The sequence below is a fragment of the Gopherus flavomarginatus genome, chromosome 15 (genome assembly GCF_025201925.1).
Source record: "Gopherus flavomarginatus isolate rGopFla2 chromosome 15, rGopFla2.mat.asm, whole genome shotgun sequence".
Lineage (NCBI taxonomy): Eukaryota > Metazoa > Chordata > Testudines > Testudinidae > Gopherus > Gopherus flavomarginatus.
In genome coordinates, this window is record NC_066631.1 from 14,766,047 (window position 1) to 14,786,993 (window position 20,947).

Genomic DNA, 20,947 nt, shown 5'->3' on the forward strand with positions numbered 1-20,947 from the left:
AGTTCTTTGCCACAGGCTGCCTCTATCTCGCACTGAACTTCAGTGACCCAGCTCAGTTGGGGGATTACATGGGAAGGGAACATGCAAGCATCCAGCCCTGTGATAACTGGAGTGTTATCTGTGTAGGAGTGATGGTGGCGCTGCGGAGGTGTCTGCTCGAGGTACCGGAGGGGGCAGTCTCCATACTGAAGGGAGAGCATGTGCAGAACTGGCAGGAGCTCCTCAGCCATTTGGTAACCTTGCTGGGAGACATCAGCACCTTCCTCCTGGGGGTGCTCCAGAGCAGGCAGGGGCCCAATGCCAACCAGCCAGGTAAGGAAGGGTTCCCAGCCAGCCCACCCCACGGTGTCATGCCCTTTCAACTACACCTGCCTCCATCACGTGCCAAGAGCTCTTAAACTGTGGATTGCAGAAAGCTGGCTGGTCACAGATGGTCTCATTTCCAGCTGCCTCTGCAGCCCTCCAGGCTCTACTTTCCAAAGAGCCGACTGCAGGTCTGTGAAAACCACCTGCTTCCTCTTGCTTCCACCTAACTGCCTCTAAAAGAGGCTCCTGCTCCATAAAAGGAGGAAAGGGGACAAGTGGCCAAGGAAAAGAGGAGTGCCCAGGGCAGGACGAACACACGGTAGGGTGCCCCACAGGAGAAGGGGCTCAGGTAGCCAGACAGAATGGCTAGGACAGGAAGGGTTAAGGCAACCAAGTGACAATGGAGAAGGGGCCCAGGTGGCAGAGAAGAATGAGCAGGAGGAGAGAAAAGCATACCAGGGGGTTGGGGAAAAGTGCAGTAAAGGGCAGAAGGAGACAGAAATTGACTTTAAGAAGGAACATGGCACTTTAAAGACAACAAAAACCTGAACACACAACTGCAGTTACGACAGGGATGTCACACAGTCACAACGGGAAAGCAGGGAGAGTCCACAGGATCATGGTTTGGAAGGGTGGGTCTCCATACCACAACCTCTCTTTAGCTACTGGCCACACTATGGAAGTTTGTCTCTCTCTCCCCCCACAAATCAGAAGATGATGGATTTGATCCTTCTCTCAGACTTAAGCAAGACTCAAGTGACCATCTGCCTTTGTAAGGTCATTTCCATTCTCCTTTCCTCTGGATTTCATACCCATAGCAGGCTCTGCTCTACCTCCCCACCCATCATTACCTATGCTGGGGCTAAAATAAATCTGCCTTCTGCTTGTGTTTTTGCAGCTGCTGCTCCTTCATTTGCAGACATGGTAAATGCTATTGGCTCCCTTATCATGCTGGGGAAAGGCCTGGAGCAGCAGGATGGGGAGGATGCCATCCTGCTGTCCGAGGAGCACAACCTTATCCTGACCTGCTGCTGGGTCTCAGTGAAGGTAAGGAGCTTTCATAAGGGGCCTGAAGGGAGCTAAGACCCTGCCAGTAGAGTTCTGTCATCAAGAGGCTTGGGACAGGGGAGGCAGCCAGGACACGGGATACCTTTAGTTTGGGAAGCATGCCAGATACATAGTCCTCTCAACTAAGGTGTTTGGTTTTTTAAAGAATTCCCTTTACAGCTTGCACTAACCCCAGTGCTGGAATTCCCCCTTTTCATACTCAGGGCAAACAGAAAGGGCCCTTTTCCCAGGCCTCAATCTGATTTCCTCAGTTAAATAAATTACAGGCCCAAACTCCTTTACCCCAGGGTTAAACACAAGCCAAGACAAACTCCCAGTTGGTGTGGACAGAGCCAACTCACCTTGCTTCCTCGCTATGGCTCACTAGTAGTTACTGCCTCCTCGGTGTCATTGCTGCCTCCTCCTTTTTAATAGTTGACTGGTTTCCTGAGACCCTAATGGGCTCCAGCTGCTTCAGGTCCCGCCCCATTCCCCTTGCCTCTCTGCACCAAACCCTCAGTCTTCCTGATTCAGCTCCTGTTCTGCTAGTCCAGGTACCAGCTGGGGAATGGATCCCTTCCTATATCGTCATGCAATAGGATGGCTTTTTAAATGAGGACAGTTCTTCCAAGCATTTCCTGCACTTGGCTAGTAAGATCAAGCACCATGGAGCCTTTATAACAATGTGCCAGGTGTCTTTTTGGTGTCTCTATCACTAGAGGCTTCTGTGTAATTCTCTAGAATCTCTGGCCCAGATCCACAGTGCTGTTCAGGCACCTAACTCCCATTGACTTCACTGAAAGGTGGGAGCCTAAATTCCTGTGACAATCTAGGCCTAGATGATAACTCTGCTGCTGCTATCTTATCATCACAGGAAACAGACAGCAGGACAGAGGCTCTCGGCTGCAGCAGAACTGTCCCTGTTCCAGGAGAATTTTGCTCTTATTGATGATTTGACTCGGTGGATCAGCCAGTTCCTACACTGCTCACTGAGGGTTTTGAGGGCCAGGCTCAGCTAGGAAATTATTTCTAGCACTGATTTGCATGTTTGGAAAGGCAGAAGAGAGTTTTGCACTGTTCTGCATTGCACTTGGCTGCCAGACCAGTAAAGAATTGTAAACGGCTTGAGGGAGCATTCATTAGAGCCATGTTTCCTAGCCACCGTGCTCTTCTCCTTCAAGGTCCTCCTGAACATTCACTTCTGTGACCACCTTCTGCTAACTGTCCTCTCCCGCTTCCTTGTGCCGCGCCTCAGCATTACAAAATCAGATAATTTTGTTCCAGTCGTCCCCCTACTTCCTTTATCTGTACGTTGCTTAACTCAGCGTCTCAGGGCAGGGACCTGGGCTTCTCACACTAGTCTGCAAAGCACTAGTCTTAGCTATTGCCCTTTAGCAATAATAAACGACACCCTGATTGATTTGCGTTGGTATTAAAATGCCTCCCAGAACTTGCAGGGTCCTTGCACGACAGAGACTTGCTGCTCTCTGCCTGTCTGGTTTGGGAAGCTTGTTGATTCCTGGGTACTCGCAAACATCAGTGATCAAGGTGATGGGATAATCAGGGACCTGATCTTGCTCCCACTGAAATCAGTGGGAGTTTTTACCATTTCAATGGCAACAGGACCAAACCTGGCTCAGACTGATCCTTGCCAGAGACTGCATAGGTATAAATTCCCCACCTTACTGAAGCATTGACTGGGGCAAGGGTGTGGAGGGGGCTTTTCCATTTGTGCCAGTAGAAACAAGGCTGAGGCATGTCTGCCGGGCACCGTGTGCTCTCAGCGTTTTAAAGCACCCTGGAGCATAAGCCAGCAATGCACCAAATCCCTCACTAGCCCCAAGGAGGAGAGAGGCCACGTCAATTGAGCCAAGTCTTGCTCTCACGCCTAATTTGGTTTGTTTCTTCGGACCCCGCAGGAAATAGGGCTGCTCTTGGGAGGCCTCGTGGAGAAGATTCTCCCTCTGGCACCACCGGCAGGGGCTGAGCCACTCCTGCCACTCACGGTGGTCAAGATGGCGGCTAGAGTGTTTCAGGAAGTGCTGCTGAAGTGCCGGCACTGGGTAAGAACAGCGTCCGGCCTGGATGGATAGGCTGTGCCACACCCTCCGTCCCATCTCAGGCCTGACGGGGGGCGGGGGTCTCCCTCCCTTCTGAATGGCCCAGGGCTCATTTCACTGTCCCTTGCGGGCAGTAAGGTCTGTCGTTTAAGGGCCATTTGTCAGGTCCCTGGGTCCAATTCTGCTGTTACACCCCATGACACTGGAACAACTCCACTGACTTTAATGGGGCTACCGGGGACTTATAGCACCCAGGAAAGCATCCAGCAGATGTTTTCCCACCAGTACGTCTCCATTTAACCCTTACAAGGGCCAGCTCCTGGCCAGGGAGACGGCAGGGCTCCATTTGGAGCCAGTCATTACAGCTTTGGACAGTGGCAATGACCACAGAACAGCGTCCGAAATCCCCTCTCCTCTTCTTCTTCCTGACCTACCTTCCGTGTGTCCCAGCAGTAAACCTGGATCCCTTTGGGTGGATGCAACTGGTCGTGTCACTGTTTCTTAGATAGCGCTATGAGCTCTGTCACTCAGCCTCTGGGCTACTGTAGGGGCTAGACAATGTGTGGTAACCCCAGTGGGGGTTTGATGTATCACATGAGACAAGCGAGTGGCTTGACTGTCCCCTTTGATTCCACAGCGGAGATTCATAATTAGCCTCACCTACAAAATCCACTTCTCTGCTCCACAAAAATCTTCCGTTTTAATGTTTTATCATGTAGGCCAGGGGCTTTGGTTTAAGCATGGGACTATGAGTCAGGAGCTCCCAGTTTCTAATCCCGGTGCTGACACTTAACTGCTGCAGCTTTGACCAAGTTATTACATTTATCTGCTTCTGCTTCCTCATCTGTGAAAAGAGGCGAGTGTCCCCCTCATGGGGCTGTGGTGAAGGTTGATTAGGGAGCAGATGGAAAGCCCTTTGAACCTGCAAAGCCTGGAGTATTCTTCTGTCCTAGGGAGCAGTTGAAGGTTGCAGCATGGGATTCACCAAATTCTGCACTGCTTTGCTGAACCATCCTCATGCAGAACTGCAGGCAGTGCCAAGAACGATGCTGGCACAGGTACTGCAACCATTTCTTGCTCTAGGCACCAAGGGGAGAAGGTCATTCAGTTGAAGGTAACTGTTACTTATATTACAGAGGTACCCAAAGACCTCAGTCAGGATCAGGGCACCAGTACGTGTTCAAACACAGGAAAACTCAGCCCCCTTCTGGAAGGGGATACAGACTAATTAACTTTAGTCAGTTCAGAGTTCTGATGGGCAAATCATTGACCTCTGACCCCTCACTCATGTATTGTGCTGAGCACACACCCCTGTGTGTGGTTTTTAGAGAGGTTTAGAACAGTTGTAAATTTAAGGACCAAAGATCATTGCTGTATTCCCCCAAATCCCTGGCTGGGGCCTTGTACACCTCAAAAGTCTGAGCATCCCTTCCACTCCACTGAACCCCTCTTCCCAAACCAGCCTACAGCCACTGAGGACTAAGCAGAACGCCCTTTGGATCCTGCTCTCCCCTCTCAGCTGTTAAGTCCACGTGTACCAACCCTGTACAGTAACTCCTCACTTAAGGTTGTAGTTATGTTCTTGAAAAATGCGACTTCAAGCGAATCATGTTAAGCAAATCCAATTTCCCCATAAGAATTAATGTAAATGGGGGGGTTAGGTTCCAGGGAAATGTTTTTCACCTGACAAAAGAGTATATTATTACACACACACACACTCTCACACTCTCTCTAGTTTTAAACAAACAATTTAATACTGGTACACAGTGATGATGATTGTGAAGCTTGGTTGAGGTGGAGGAGTCAGAGGGTGGGCTATTTCCCTTTTCTGCTAAATGATGAACTAGCAATTGGCTGAGCCCTCAAGGGTTAACTTTCTCACTCTGCAGGGCAGCAGGAATGGAGGGAGATATGTGCATTCCCCTTAAGTACACTGCCTTGTTAATTAGATCAGCTTGCTGAGACTGCAGCTGCTGCAAGCTCCCTCCATCCTGTGTCCCCCTTGCTCTATGAAAGATGGGTAAGCAGGGTGCAGGAGCAGGGAGGGGGGCACCCTGACATTAGAACCTCCTCTTCCTCCCCCCACCCCCCCAGCAAGCAAGAGTCTTGGGGAGCAGCTCCAAGGCAGAGGACAGGAGTAGCACATGGCAGTGGGGGGGGAGGGACAGCTGCAATTGCTATCCTGCTGGATAGCTGCTGTGCAGGGAACTTACGGGAGGGGGGAGCTGATGGCAGGGCTGCCAGTCCACGCTGGTTCCAAGCCCCTACCAGCTAACTGCAACAGGTTGCTCTTCCTGCAAGCAGGAAACAAAGCAGCTGGCTGCCAAATGGGAACATTTCACAACTTTAAACGAGCACATTCCCTAATTGATCAGCAACAAAACAACGTTAACCAGGATGACATTAATTGAGGAGTTACTATATCACGCCCAGCACTTGTTACAGAACAAACATGGGCATTGGATGTTTACCAGCGGTGTGAGTACAGGCCTGGGAGCTAAGAGCTCCTAAACTGCAATCCCAGTCTGAACACTGCAAGGTTTAATCTCTCAGTCACATACAGCTTCCAGCACTGCTTTTGTTTCTCAGGGTTTGGAATTGTTAAGCGGCCCCAGGAGCAGCTCCATTACCCGCAGGGCAGCCGGCTTCCCCATGCTCTTCCTGTGTATCCTCGGTGGGGAGGATCCCTCCAAGGCGCGCCCTCTGCTAGCACATTGCATCCAGACTTTACTGGCCTTGGCCAACACGCCTCTCCCACAGAACTGGGACCAGACGCTGGACCTCCCTCAGGTGAGAGGCCTGAGCGCCGAGCAGTTCAGCTCCCACATTAGTGGATGATAGTCAGCAGAAGAGACCTGCCTCTTGGTTAGCCAGGCAGGCTGCCTCCTGACTCCGCACCAGTGATGCTGCTGAGCGAGCACCCTGCCCTCCGAACGCGGCTGGGGTCTCTGTGCTGCCAGCAGCACCATCTCTCAGAGGAGACCAAACCCACAAGCAAACCACTCGTGCCCACTCCCGGCGTCCTGCTGGTTTTCACTAGAGTAGAGCTGTTCACTGCAGCGTCACACCCACTTACCTTCCCTGGCCAGTTCAGCTGAGGAAGACAGCTTTCTTTTCGCTGCCCCAAACTATTGCTTAGTGTTTGCTGTGTCCCTGCTCCCACCCCGAAGTGACTCGTGTGCATTCTGTGTAGTACATCAAGCTCCTTTGCAATGAAAGCTGCTCTACGAGTGGGAAATGACTGCGACACTTCTGGGGGTAGTATCCACGGCTGCAAGGCACCTCGCTACCACCTGCCCTTAGCATAAGGAAGCCATATCTGTGAGGGGTCAGTTCACAAATTCCACCAGCCACAGGCAACACATGCACTCCCCCCCTCAGCCCACACAGGCTTCACAGTCCCTCTGCATGTAAGGAATAGGCATATACAGCCCCTGAGCTCTCCAGGCTTCCCCTGGAAGAGTCCAGTCCGTAGTCTACTACACGCTCCCCACATTCACAGATCCACTGCTCCCAAATGCACAGTACACACCAGCTGCACCTCAGAACCACCGCTCCACTCAACTGACAGTACTCGGATTAGTGAAACCAAGTAAACGTTTATTTAACAAAGACCTGAGATTTGAGAAGAAGCAGGCAGAATTAATGGGAACAAATGGTTACGTATAAAATAAAATCACAACGTGAGCCTAAACTTAACAAGACATTCCCCTGTCTCAAAGGTGACTCACCCAAAGTCTCTCTCTTCTCATCAGAGCCAGACCAGCTGTGATCCTTCGTTCATACAACAAGCCAGCTGGCAGCTTGACCCCTCAGTGAAGGATACCTGGATATACCATTGTATCTTCAGACATAGTTCCAGCCATCCAGTGTCATCACTTGTAAACAGGGTACCTCCTGCTGCTTGTTTTTTCCTGCAGAGAATCTCCCATGGAGATTACACAATCTCTTAATTAGCACTGTGGTCAGTCAGTAAACAGACAGCTGTCGTGAAGTAGACAGTACTCAATTTACATATAGCCACACAGGTGGATAAGCAGGTCCCACCTGAAAGAAACACACACACACACACACCCTCCTTACATAGTATCTGTACAAACATGTCACAGTGATGATGACGATCAGTGTGACACAGGCTTTCGCTAGGGACCTTGCCAGAAACCCTTTGATGAACGATTCTGTAGAGACCAGACCCAGGGCACTGCCTTCTGCCAGTGGGCACCAAGATGTCCCTGGGCCACCACGGTGATCTCTGTTGTGTGTTCTCTGCAGGTCTCTGCCTTGCACGTGCTACAGACACTGGTGCGTGGCTCTGGCCTAGGAACGGCGCTGCTACAGTATGTCACACCTATGATGGCTCTGCTTCTGAAGGCACTAGGCTCGTCTAGCTGGGCTATGAGAAACGCAGCCATCCAGCTCTTCAGTGAGTAATAGCTGCTTATTCCTATCAGTGCCATGGGGTGCACACACGGGTGTCCTTCCATCAGTCAGTCTCCACAGGAGTAAGGCCATTGCTCTGTTCAGTGCCCGGCCCTTAGTGCCCTCTGAGGGGCTAATGGAACATAAAGCAAGAAGAGCATGGCAGAAGCTCTGCTGTGAACAATAGTGATGGGGAGGAGGGAGGAGACAGTGTTGTACGGTTTGCAAAACGTGTCCTCCAGTCTATGGTGAGTCTGAACAGGCTAATTCCTATATCTGTTAGAAAGAGTCCCAGATTAGGCAAGCGCTGGGCTACTTCAAGAATGCTCAGCTTACCAGGTCTGGTAGCCGCTTCCTTTGCTATTTAGGGAGGGTCACGGTAGCTGCTCCCTAAGGGGTCTAAGAATAATGTTTTATACAGAATCCCACCCCCGCAAAGCATTTTCCAAACTGCCCTCAACAGATGGTCCCAAGCAAAAAATCCCAGGGCTGACCTTTGGGGCAGTCCCAGTCAGGATCTAAATTTTGACTTGTCTCCATCTCTCCCACTACACACGGCCTCAATGAAATGCAGCCATCTCTGGGGCGGAGGGTACTCAGCATGAGATGCTGGATAAGGGCCCAAGGCAAACCCCAGCAAACAGGCCAAAGCATCTTTAATGCCCTGCAGAGCAGGGGGGACCTGCTTTCTGGAGTCTCTTGAGAGCACCCCCCATTGAGTAAATTGCCTGGAACTCCATCTCCCTGCCTGGGAATGACGAATGACTGAGCCAGCCCTGCTGGGATTTGAAGCAGGCTCCAACGAGAGACATCAGGGAGTCTCTGTGCTCAAGCCACTAATGTGTTGCCTCTGCCTGAACGCGGCTCTGGTGGACTTTACTGTTCCTGCTGAAACGCAGGGCAGAGTACGTGGGTTGCTAGTTCAACGCTGCCATGTGCCAATGGCCGTAGTTCCTGATGTCCTTCCCCTGCTTGTTTTCTTTCAGGCGCCCTCGCAGCTCGGGTGCTGGGTCCGAAGCGGAGCCGGGACGATAGCTGTGCTCAGGATGGGGTGAGCCCTCAGGCGTTCTTCAGCCGCTACCCGCAGCTGAGGGAGATCCTGCTGGGAGAGCTGCACTCAGCTCTGGAGACGGCAGGAGAGCCAGAGGGAGGGAGGTTTCACCTCTGCCCCTCGCTCCACGCCATCCTCACGCTCTTGGCAAAACTCCAACCCGGGGCAGATGGACTGAGCAGGTAGAGAAAATGTGGAGGCCACCACCCCATGGGCAGGTGGCAGGGTGCAGGCTGGGGGTCCCTGCAGGGGCACTGCTACCTTTGGCCTGCGTGAGGCTGACAGCCTCCCAGAGCCAATGGCATTCAGCCGTCTTCTGCAGAGGGGGAGGGTCCCTGTCCTTGTCTGGGTCACTTGCGTCCTGGCAGAGGATGGGCTGCGCGACGGCAGGGCGCTGCAGTGGCACTGCTGGTCCTGAGGGCTCAGAGACCCCATGGAGCTGACGTGCAGAGTCGAGACATGTTCTGAAGCTGTCGTCCTTTTCTAGCCCTGTCCGTTCAGCTCCGTTTAGCAGGGACGTAGACCAGCTGGAGGATAATCTTTGCTTTGTTTCCCGCTCTGCACTGCTCGCTCTGCAGCGTCTCCACTTGCTTCCTGGAGCCCTTGCTTCAGCTTGCAGGAAACCCCATCTACGCTGTGCGAGTCATGGCAGCCAAGGCCCTGGTCCCTGTTGTCCCTACAGCTGAATACGGGAAGATCCTGCTGCGACTGGCTGGGGACTTAGCTAAGCGAGACGGTGTCCTATCCCACAACACGCTGCATGGGCGTCTGCTGCAAATACAGGCTCTGCTGGCTTACGCTGCAGACACGAACTGGTGAGTGGGTTTCTAGTGCCGTTACCTTACTCCCTTTCTGTTTTCACGGCAGCAAGGCATGACCTCAGATCCAAATTCCAAAGCCAGGGGCGTAGCGTGAGCAGCCTGGCAAGGAATGCCGAGGCAAACACTGAAATTAACCTAGGAATGTTGCTTCCCAGCTGAGTGGCAGAGCGGTGGCTCCATCACAGACTCACCACCTGACTCGCTTCCTGTGCTTATGGCAATCCTGCCTTTTGTGAAATGGCTCCATTTGCTATCGAAGGGGCAAGAAATAAGGACAGACCAGACTGCATGGAGCCCTGCTGGCCGCTTCATGGAGTGCCAGGGACAATGCAGAAGAATGTACGCTGACCTCATGTTCTGTTTGGTTGCAGGGATGGGGAAAAGGTTCTATCACACACCCTAGAAACAGGAGGAAAGAGCCCAATGACGCCACCATAAGACAGGATACAAGGTGGTCTAGTAGCGACCGACCTTCCCAACCCTTATCAATGCAGTACCCTGTCCCCTTCCAAGAAACAGAATTGTAATGCATCAGTCTGCAGAGAGAACTGGGCCAGCACCTTTCAAAGAGACAAGCTAACGCTCCTGCATCCAAGGTGGCTAGTAACAGCTAACCCATAACTATTGTTACGGATGTTGTCAGTAGCTACAGGTGTGGTGCTCTGCTCTTGCTCAATGATGATAACAGTCGGCTGCAGGCGTGTTCCCTCTGTCTGCTGCCATGGCTCGGCGCAGATCCCTGGCACAGCAAGCCACGAGAGAACCTCCAACGACCACAGACTCTAGTAAGATACGAAGGAACCTGAGCCAGGTTTATTGTCAAACGAAGCACAGTATTAGTTTCCCGTAGACTCTACAAGACATACTACGAATTTGTGCCCCCGGCAATGGACCCGCTCAGTCAGTGGCAGGACTTTCCACTGCCCCCTAGGCCAGACAAAGATGTGCACTCCGGGACCTACTTTTATACAGTTACAGGACAGATTACTCATCCCTACTGACGTATTGAGCTACAGCCTCTTGACTCATTAGGGTGCTGTCTCCTCCTTTGATCATGTTGTTTCAAACAGATCTATCCATCATGCTGTCCTTTTGACCCTGCCTTTAAGATGCACCTGCCTGTTCCTTGTTATCTCTCTGGAGTGTTCTGATGCCATCTTGGCACAAGTTCCTCTTATTAGCACTTATGTGCGGATGCACCTGCTTCTAGCAGCCCTCTTCTCACCAGCCTCTGTGAGTGGGGCCTGTCTCTGGTTCACAGCCCAGCTTTTGCTTAACAGTGCTTGGAAGTACTTTGGTTCAGGCTTCAGACTGGGCCTTTGATACAAGAGTTTATGTTTTGGGCCTCATCTTACTACAACAGGTACCTCGCTAAGTAAACTCTGCTGTTTCCTTTCAGTTCGTCACCAGATGCCATGCGGTCTGTGGCTCACCAGATGGAAGGCCAGTTCTGGTTGGTCACCCCTGCACAGCAGTGCCCTCTGATTCGCTCAGCCTACCTCCAAGTCATCTCCCTCTTGGCGGGGAGCTGTACCCAGGATTTTGCAAAGCGTTTTCGAGAGGTTGTGAGCAGTGAACTGCACAGCCTCGGGCCAGAGCAGAAGGCAAGATCTTCTGAACTCCAGGTATTTGCCTCTCCTGAGGATGTGGTCATTGTGGCTCACTGGGGCCTCAGAAACAGCTCAAGGATAAGGAATATGCTACCAGTCAGGCTGCAAACTCACAATGGACCATTGTAAACACTCTGCTGGGTCTGGAGTACAGGATAGGGATAAGGAGCAGTCGTTCTCTCAGTGGGATCCTTTGAGGCTTCACCAGTCGGTGTTTGCAAAGTGGCTGGAGAAGGAGAGGAATGCTTTCTGATTTAAAAAGTCTCTGGTGCTCTTACAAAAATGGTGAATGGCCTTTAACCTTGAGCATCTCTGCTTAAGGGGAAAACGTAGGTTAAATTTAGTTCTCGGCTATTTCACTTTTATTCAATGTGCTAGCAGTGGGCATGTAGTGTAGGGCACTCATCCAAACCTGGCCCACATCAAAGGGATCTTGTCTCGGTCTGGAAAGCAAAGCCTTTCATGGAGTAGCATATAAGCAGCTGTTCTGGTTTTCTTGCAGGTGGGCTCTGCTGTGTTCCATCAAGTCATCACCCACTTCCTCTGCAAGGAGGCAGCAAGCCTGGCTGGGACTGAGAGAGTTGGTGCTGTTTGCTTGCTCCTCCAAGGGGCAGATGTTGATATACAATCAGCCATCCTGACGTGGGTGATTGAAGGGGAGGAAGAAAGAAGCAAGGACTTAGAGGAGAGTCTCCAGCTGACCTTACTGGTAAGGCAAGGCTCCACAGAGATTTTAAATCAGAGCGAATGTTCAGGACCTGTGCAGTCCTAACACCCCCACACTGTGAAACAGATCATGCCTTTCTGAGCTCTCATTCTGATGAGCGTGGCTAGTTAGCTGTTCCTAGAAACCACTGTGCTGAGGCCATTCACTTAGTACTGACACCATATGCCTTTCCCTGTGCATCCTACTGGGAGTTTGAACCCAGGTCCCTAGAGGCAACTGGCTAGTGCGTTAATCCACCGCATTTCCACAGCTGCATTTTAGCTTTAGAAGCATCATTGCTCATCCCGAATCAAAAGGACTTTTACCAAGAGGGATGGTGATTCCTTATTTCTCTGGGAATTTTCCATTTCTTCATCAGGAGAACCTAAAGTCAGTGCTACAAGGTCGGCGGGACAAAGAGTTCTTGAAGTTATACCTGGAGGCTTTGGTGCATCTGTGCCGCAATCCTCCATCCCAGGCCCAGGATGTTTTCCATAAACTCTTGGGTCCTGCAGCAGCATGTGTGGATGTCCTGCTATCTATGGTGGAAACAGAGTCTCCTGGCCCAGACCTCCTCTTCCAGGCACTCTCCGTGATCAGCTTGCTCTTTGTCCTGGGGTAAGCAGAATCTTATTCTCCTGTACCCTCCCTCTAATTTTCTGATGAGCCATAGACGTCAATAAGAGTTTTGCCCTGGGTTCAGTAGGAGCAGCACTGATCCCTACAACAGCAGACACCTTTTTGGCATTGCCTATATAATATATTCAGGTCTGTGCGTCTGTCCTGGCTTTTTTCCTCTTGCTCTTACTTGCTTGGCATTGAATTTTATTGGAGGCATGTGCCCTTCCACGATACCAATTTTACTGGCGCTGCATTGCAGCTCTGCCTTGCGTGGTAGGTGGTCTTATACCAATTTACTCCACTCCTCGAGAAAGCGAGGAGACAAACATTGAAGAGAAGCAGATCGCTTGCAACTGAACAGGAGCTGTAGTTACATGCCTGCAGCGACACGTAGAATGGTGCTGGCTAAGAAACGTAGGGCTGCCAGTTACAGAGGTGTCGGTGCAGTAGAGAATTGTCCAGTATGCAGGGTACAGCATAAACAGTGGTGTGTGTGTCCAAGGAGCCCTGGGGCGGGTGTCACCCTAAAATACTGGCAGCTACAGTAATCCTTTTGTGCCTGGTGTAGCATTTGAACTCAAGTGGCCCTGCTTCTCAGGACTCCCAGACCCTGTGCTTGAATGGGTGGAGAATAATAGGTTGTAACTGCTGTGAGAGGGACAGAACCAGAGGTGCTATTGCTTCTCCACAGTGTACTGCAGAGATCCATGACCCTTCGCTGCAGGACCTGCATTTTGATTTAGTTTTTGCAGTGGACATCAACAAATGCACCAATGTCAAAGGATTTATGGCAGCTTCACTAGTCTGGTGCAGTGTCATGGGTCTGGCTTATTGGTACAGAACCTCCCTGAAAAGGGAGAATTCTGTGTTGGGGCAGTCAGCTGAGTGCTGGTGTCTGATGGAGCCAGAAGGAATGACCTGACTTTGACATTCCTCCTCTCTCACTCGTCCTGTGACAGTTCCAAGCTTCGGGATTATCCTCTGCTTGAGCGATGGTGTGTGATGCTGGAAAGATGCAGCAGATCCATTTCTTCGGAGGTTTTGAGACTGGCAGCGGCAAGGTCTCTCAAGCTGGCAGGAGCTGACTTGGTTCAGAGTGCCCTGGAAGCCTCCTGCCCATCCCTGCTGTCCGTGGCTGTGCGGTATGTAGCTGACACTTAGAGTCAGAGAGTTGAGGCCAGAAGGGACCCACCAGATCTTCTCATCAGACCTCTCACACCTCGTATCACAGGCCACCACCTCCCACACACTGATCCCAACCACTGAAATGAGACCACAGTATTATGTGCCACAGGCAGACAGTAGGAGGGGCTGCAGTGCACCAGTGCCTGAGGCCCCCTCAACAGCAGGAAATGATTCAATGAGATACACCCACATAATCCTGGTAACTGACCCGCACCCATCTGCTGCAGAAGGCAGCGAAAACTCTGCCAATCTGACCTGGGGGCGGGGTGGGGGGTGGGGAATTCCTTCCTGACCCCACACATGGCCATCAGTTAGACTCTAAGCATGTGAGCAAGAACCAGCCAGTCAAGCATATATGACAGAGAGAATGCTTGGTGCCATCTCAGAGTTCTGGCCCTCTCCATTCAATGTCCCATTGCCAGCTGTGGCCATCCCTGATACTTCAGAGGAAGGACATTTAAAAAAAACAACCTAGAATACACTGGAGGGGAAAATCTCTACCTGACCTAAAGCATGAACTTTTAGGTCCATATGACGTACACCAGAAATGGGCCTCAGGGCTGCTGAGCCTTAACCCCTACCAGCACAAGCAACCTCGTCATACAGTCACACTAAAAAAATGTATCCAGCTTTCTCTTGAAACTAATTGTTTGCCCCCACAACTCCTGTGGGGAGGCTGTTCCAGAACCTCATCCCTCTTATGGTTAGAAACATTCTTCTAATTTCCAGCCTGAATTTGTTCATGGCCAGTTTATATCCATTTGTTCTTGTGCCAACACTGTCCTTTAGCTTAAATAGCTATTTACCCCCTCATGTATGTGGGGGGTAAATATCATCCATCCTTATTCTCTTTATAACTAAAAAACCTCATTATTTATATTTAATTTCCTGGCAAGAGCTAATTCAGCTTGACTTTGAGCAATACTCGTGGCATGAAAGTCAGGTTTTCTTGATGGTCATTGACAATACACATTTCCAGTACTGCTCCAGCATCCAAACTCCCAGTTTCCTGCCCTAAAGGTTAATAACTTGCCTGTTTAATAGAAGACTCGCACTAGGAAAACTGCATTGAAGAATATTAAAGGGGCCATTGCCAAGTTACAAATCACATTTTTAAAAACAAGATGCTGTTACCTCTGCTGCTGCTGCTAACACCTGAAAGCCTCAGCTCCTTTTTGCTATAAAGTACTGTTGATTTACTCTCTGCATTTCACTCAGCCTGGACAATGAAAAATGCACTTGTCAGTTTCATTTTCTGGCCCTCATGCAGGGTAACTCAACTCTGCAATATTCCAGTTGCAAACACAACATAGGAATATTTAAACAGAAGACCTGTAAGTTGGAGTTTAAATAAAAATACTGGAAACGTTTCTGTTGACCTAAGGATTTGTAAAACAATATTTTTTTAAACAAAATGTAAATGTTGGGTCCAACTCTCCCCAACAGTGTCCTCATGAAAATCCTCAATATAATATTGGATGGGGCACTTTGCCCTGATGAACAGAGACAGGCTGACTGTGACAAGGTTGTGGAGTACTTGAGGATATATGTCTCTTTACAAAAGAGAAAAGAAAGAATCTTTGTTAAACAAACATTACCAGGATGTAGCTAGTTTCCATCTGACCATTCTGCTGGTATATTTACCCCTTTCCCCTAACCTCCATCTATTAGCTTTGTCTCTTCCAACTGTAAGCTCATGGCAGCAGGGCCTTTCATGTATGTAACACCTGACACATTACAAGCACTACCAGAAGCAAGTAATGATGATACTGACCATCCAAGTTTCCTGTCAGTTACAACCTGTGTAAGATTATCCTCTGGCATTGTGGTTGGACAGCTTAGAAATGCTTCAGATAGCACCATATGCTACTACAATGAAGTCTGCCTTCTTTTTCCACTCAGTGTGATGGACATGGGCATTTACCTGCTACAAGATGAGGATCAGGAAGTACGGCGTGAAGCCTCTGTCTTCGCCAGCCTTGTTCAGCACGTGTCGGGAGCGAAGCCTCAAGATAGTTGTGTTTTCATCCAGGGTAACAGAGGGCTGGTGTGCCTGCTGCATGTCCTGCTGGAAAAGTTCTGGGGCTGCCAAGAAACCTTTGAGTTTTTGCTTCGGCACCTCCCCACGCTGGATCTCAGCAACATCTTGACAGAACTGGAGGCCAACAAGTGAGCGGCTAAGGTTCTAAAGCGGTGATAAGGAGACACATACCAGAAATATTTCAGTACCCATCTTCAGCTGTGGCCAAGGGGAGGGCACACAGCAGCTCCAGAAGGGATACAAAGCTTGCTTTGAGGCACCTTTGTGCTCCCACATCCCACTTGCACTGGTCCAATATCCCAGTGTGTATTAGAGCAGCTGCCTGGCAGTAGTCCCAAGGGGCTGGGAGGAGAACTAGGGATTGCTGTGGCGTAGGAAGATCTGGCCACTCCTAGTTTTCTCCCAGCCATATCCTCCCGACACTAGCTGCAGACACTAGAAATGGCTTAAGAGTGTCTATGGTAGGTTCATGCCACAGGAGTATACGAATACCCTAGTGAGATCCCGCCATGGCTGGTTATGCCAACAGTGTATTGCAAAGCAGCCACAATGCAGACTAGGATTGGGAAACCTGTCTTCAGGAACGAAGGCAAATCATGAGAATTCGGTTGCCTCTTAGGAGGGAGCCCAAGTGACCAGCTGGTAAAGGGCCAGCTCAGACATGCAAGCAGTGATCCCTGCGTGCCAGCAAAGGGCAAGGAGGGGATGCGCCGTCTGCTGGTGGAAGTGAAAAGAGCAAATGCAGCCTGGTTTTGTCTCTGCTTCCGGAGGAAGCCGCTCCAGGTGGTATTCCAGAATAAAAGCCATAGGGACGACTTGGTTTTATAAGGGCAGATTAAAAACTAGGCCCTGCAAAGAAATGGTCTTTTTGGGGGTTTCTTTGTTCTTGTTTTTTAAATAAAAATGTCCAGACTGGATGCAAGTGAGGCTGAAAATAGAGGGCAGGGGCTACTGAGTTCTGTCTCCATCTCTGCCAGTGTCTCACTGTGTCACCTGGGGAGGTAATTTAGTCCACCTACGTTTGAAAGTCCTGGCTTAAATTTAAGAATTCAAATCTCTATTCAAGCAGCTAAATAAGTGGCCTGTTTTTGTTTGGGTTTTTTTGAGGTTTTGAGCACCTATAGCTCCCATTGACTTCACTGGTGGTTGTGTGTGCTCAGCACCTCTCAAAATCAGGCCAATTACATAGGTGCCTTGCTTTAGCCACTCAAATTTGAAAATAAGGCCTTTAATCTCTCTGCTTTTCCCTCTGTGCAGTGGAGATGACACTTCTTAATCCACACAACTCCCCTGGAAGAGACTGGAGTTCATGGGTGTACAGTGCTGTAAATCTGTGCTCTAAAGATGGGAAACATTGTTGCCAGCATCCCAAGGGAACTGTCCTCCACAGAAGGAGGCCTTGGGCCTTTCAATCTGTAGACACAAAATATGTGAAATCCCATCCTTTCTAGTCACCAATACCGAAAGCCCTGTCTGCTCATGCAACACCCATCACGGTGCCATCACAGCGTGAAATCATGCAGAGGTGTTTGGAGGAGCAGATCAATGAATGAGACAAAACGTGGGGTTTATCATTTGACTTGGTTTCCCTTTCAGAGCGGTCAGTCTGTATAAAGAGGATGAACCCAATGTTTTTGCAGAGCCAGCTGTCTTATCCCGACTGCTGCTCCCCTTCCTCCTCCAGCTGCTAGACAGGGTGCCCGCCTCTACTCGGCTTTGTGAGTTCACTCAACGCTGGCTGAAAGCCACCGGACCCAGCATCTTACACAGCCTGCAGCACTGCAAGCACTGGTGGAGCCGAGGTACGTAGCTGCACTGGCATCGCATCTAATTCCTTCCCAGTGTCGGCCTCAAAACCAAACCAAAGCTGGTTGCATATGACGCTTGTTCATAAGGCACAAATTTGTTTATATGTAGGACCTGCACTAATTGGCAATCTCTTTAACTATGAGGTGCTAGAATAATTGCTTTAAATAAAGTGAAATGGAAGAAGCAGCACATTACTTCCTGCCATATTTCAGCTTCCAAGCTACATTGAACTTGGGGTTGAAGTGAGTTCATAGTATTCTTTACATTTTTTCCAATGTTGTTCTCAGTCAGGTTAATACAATTCACCTGGGCTCTAGCCCACGATCCACATGCAGAAAAACCTGCTACGTTTAGGTTTGTTGTTCCAATGTTTCCCCCCACAAACCAGCCTCCCTTCAAACAGCACCGAGACTGGGACGAACAAAACAAAGAGTGCAAAGGAAAAGCCAGGGAACAGCCACTGTATTCCATAATTGTCCCTTTGCAGGATCTGTGCCATTGACTGACAACCCTCACTTGTTTTCTGTATCTTGGCCAAATTCACCATACAGTTCAACCAGCTCCTAGGAGCGTATCACGAATAGTGATTAGAGGTGAACTGGAGAATGAGAAGCAGCTTGGAGGTTTTGGATAACCGGAAATTGCATCCAGGAATCCCCATGATGTTACCTGCGTAATAAACTATTTGCCCTTGGCAAGGGAAACTGCAGTAGAGTCTCTGTACTAGAGCTGTCATGTTGGGGAGGGGCTGGCTGTGCTCTGCGCAGCCAAGGTAAGCTGAGGCAAATGCCCAGTGGAGCTGCCTGGCATTTGTGTAAATGAAAAAAGCTAAATAACAAACAGAGAAGCTTAGCACAGGCTTAAGCACAAGCCCGTGTCTGGGCCGTGTGTGGACAGGCCAAGTCAGGTGTTGGAATTCACCTGTGCCAGGAACAGAAAAAAGCCAGAAGTCCCTGGTGGGTATCCATGGCTCTGCACCGTCATGCTGCTGCTGAGTGGCACTGGTTTTTCAGTGACAGCTCAACTCCTGCTGCAGCAGCGTGGTGCTTTATCTGCACTCTGACGTACATGGGAATTTGGCTCGTGGAGAGGATGGGACAGTGAGAACAGGAATATTTGCCCGTTCGTCTGTCTCTATAAATTACTTTTGACAGCCACCGATATCCTATATACACCCTAACCCTATTAATGCCTTGTTCTGCTCCCTTTTAGAGGCCATTGCACCTTTGCATATGAAAGCTCTGGGGTGTGCAAAGGTGCATGCTGCTGTCACAGCGTTACTGGTGAAGGCTACACTTCTGGTCCACGTGCTGGATGGTCTGGAAAGGACCCACATCAGTGCTTCAGAGATCCACTGCACTTCCCAGGAGCTGAGAAGTGAGCTTGTGCTGGTACAGGAACTGCTGGCCCAGCATGGAATGGCCCCCACCTTCAGTTTAGACTATGGGATCACAGATACAAGGTCCTCAGTAAGAGCTGTCTGATCATCCTGGGTGGCAGAACTGTGTTGTACTGAGTTACCATGAGCCATTAGCCAAGGGGCAGAGTGTGCTCTCTTCACACTGTGCTTTAGATGTCTGTTCTGAGACACTGCTGGATCTCTGTGCTCACCTTCCTGATTTCTCTGCTGGGAGCTGTCCAGAACTGGTAGGTTATTGATGTAACTCAGGTGCCCCCCATTCACCAGCCAGGAAAGGGCAGTGGTACACTGTCCTGCTACCCAGGATCCAGGCCCCTCTCCTTCTCAGGTTATCTTGGTTCCTCAGACTTATTTTATCAACCACACATTCTCTGGATCAGACCAGGAGGTGATAGCTTCCAGTTCTTCATTTAGAGGGCAGCTTTGCAAATTACATCACTACCAACATAAAATACCAGTGATGGTCTTAGCCCATGTTTCTGCTCCTCTCTACCTGAAAAGCATAGGCTCCTTGGTATGCCCGATATTCTCAGGTCAAGACATTGCTTCCCTGTAATGAGGAGAGTTGGATGCACTACTCCCCGAAGGACCAGAGAGAACACATCTCGAAGGACAGAGGTCACATCTCAAACTCGGCTCCTCTGCTCTTATTTCACTGTTTTTTATCCAGGTTTGTGACTCCTGTTATAAGGAGTCAATAAACATGCTTTTGGCTTAAGAAAGTATCGCTTGGACTTTATCACTAATAAAGAGTCCTAATTGGGTGTTGCTGTTACTCAGTGTTATAAAGCAATCTGGGTCTCTGTATTTTCCATTTGAAAAGTCTTCAGTCAGTTAGCATATGCCCTCTGATTCCTCAAAATGTTAGTCTCTGACTCTCAAAGCTTAGCTGCTGCTTCACTAACTCTAGTCCAAACTGCTGGTGCAACAACAATCTCATACCAACAAAGCCTTCGTCTTGTCTCTGTTGCGCACGTGCTTCACTGATACAGCCTCTGTCCCAGAGTTCCTGTGCTCAAGAGTACAGAAGGGACCCTTCACATGTCACTCTCCAGTATGATGTAGTGAGAGGGTGGGGAATACGCACAGGAGCTGATCCCGTCTGAGAGCAGATCACACACACAAAGTCAGGGATGCTGTAACTTTCCTTCGCTCCCCTCTTTGTAGGAACTGAAGTCCTAGGCTGACTGACTCTCTGTCTATCACCGATACTTCAATGAAACATCTAAAGCCTCGGTAGGGACGTGAACTCAGCTGTGCTAATCCCTCCTACAGGACTTAAAATACACAAAGCAACAGCCATGGCAGACAAGTGTTATTTTCAAAATGTTTTGGAAATAACATTTTTAAAGCCTGACATTCAGATTAAGAACCTGACATTTTAGGCCATTTCAAACGAGAATTAAGATCCAGAACTCGAAGGAACCTCCTGGGTCGAGTCCAGTCCCGTGCTGTCACAGGTAACTTCATCACTTCACTTCCCAACTGCTTTACCTGTTTATAAAGAGTCCAACATGCCCACAATTCCATTCATAGGATACAAGCCCAGTCATAAACTGATCAAGCGCCATCTTAAAACTAGTTAGGTTGTTTGCCTCCACCATGCCTATTGGGAGGCCACTCCAGAACTTCACTCCTCTGATAGTTAGAAACCTGTCTCGTTGCCAGCCTAAGTTGATTCATGGCCAGCTTATACCCATTTGTTCTTGTGTCAACATTGCCCTCTACCTTAAATAGCTCTTCACTGTCCCTGGTGTTTACCCTCCTCATGTATTTATACATGAAATTCAATGTTGATAAATACAAAGTAATGCACAGTGGAAAACATAATCCCAACTATGCACACAAAAT

General features: G+C 49.7%; 1 protein-coding gene across 3 annotated transcripts in view; it reads left to right on the plus strand.

Annotated features, from left to right (window-relative positions):
* Positions 1-19,860, plus strand: part of LOC127034762 (thyroid adenoma-associated protein homolog) — a 39,124-nt gene extending 19,264 nt beyond the window's left edge. For all 3 annotated transcript variants that reach the window (XM_050923979.1, XM_050923981.1, XM_050923980.1), the window contains 15 exons: positions 127-312; positions 1,205-1,353; positions 3,273-3,416; positions 4,367-4,471; positions 6,003-6,203; positions 7,686-7,836; positions 8,819-9,065; positions 9,462-9,698; positions 11,104-11,329; positions 11,817-12,023; positions 12,400-12,638; positions 13,601-13,783; positions 15,729-15,995; positions 17,464-17,669; positions 18,889-19,860. In XM_050923979.1, coding sequence (XP_050779936.1) covers positions 127-312; positions 1,205-1,353; positions 3,273-3,416; positions 4,367-4,471; positions 6,003-6,203; positions 7,686-7,836; positions 8,819-9,065; positions 9,462-9,698; positions 11,104-11,329; positions 11,817-12,023; positions 12,400-12,638; positions 13,601-13,783; positions 15,729-15,995; positions 17,464-17,669; positions 18,889-19,160 — 3,020 coding nt within the window. In that variant the 3' untranslated portion in view covers positions 19,161-19,860. The remainder of the gene's footprint in view (positions 1-126; positions 313-1,204; positions 1,354-3,272; positions 3,417-4,366; positions 4,472-6,002; positions 6,204-7,685; positions 7,837-8,818; positions 9,066-9,461; positions 9,699-11,103; positions 11,330-11,816; positions 12,024-12,399; positions 12,639-13,600; positions 13,784-15,728; positions 15,996-17,463; positions 17,670-18,888) is intronic.
* Positions 19,861-20,947: the final 1,087 nt, after the last annotated feature.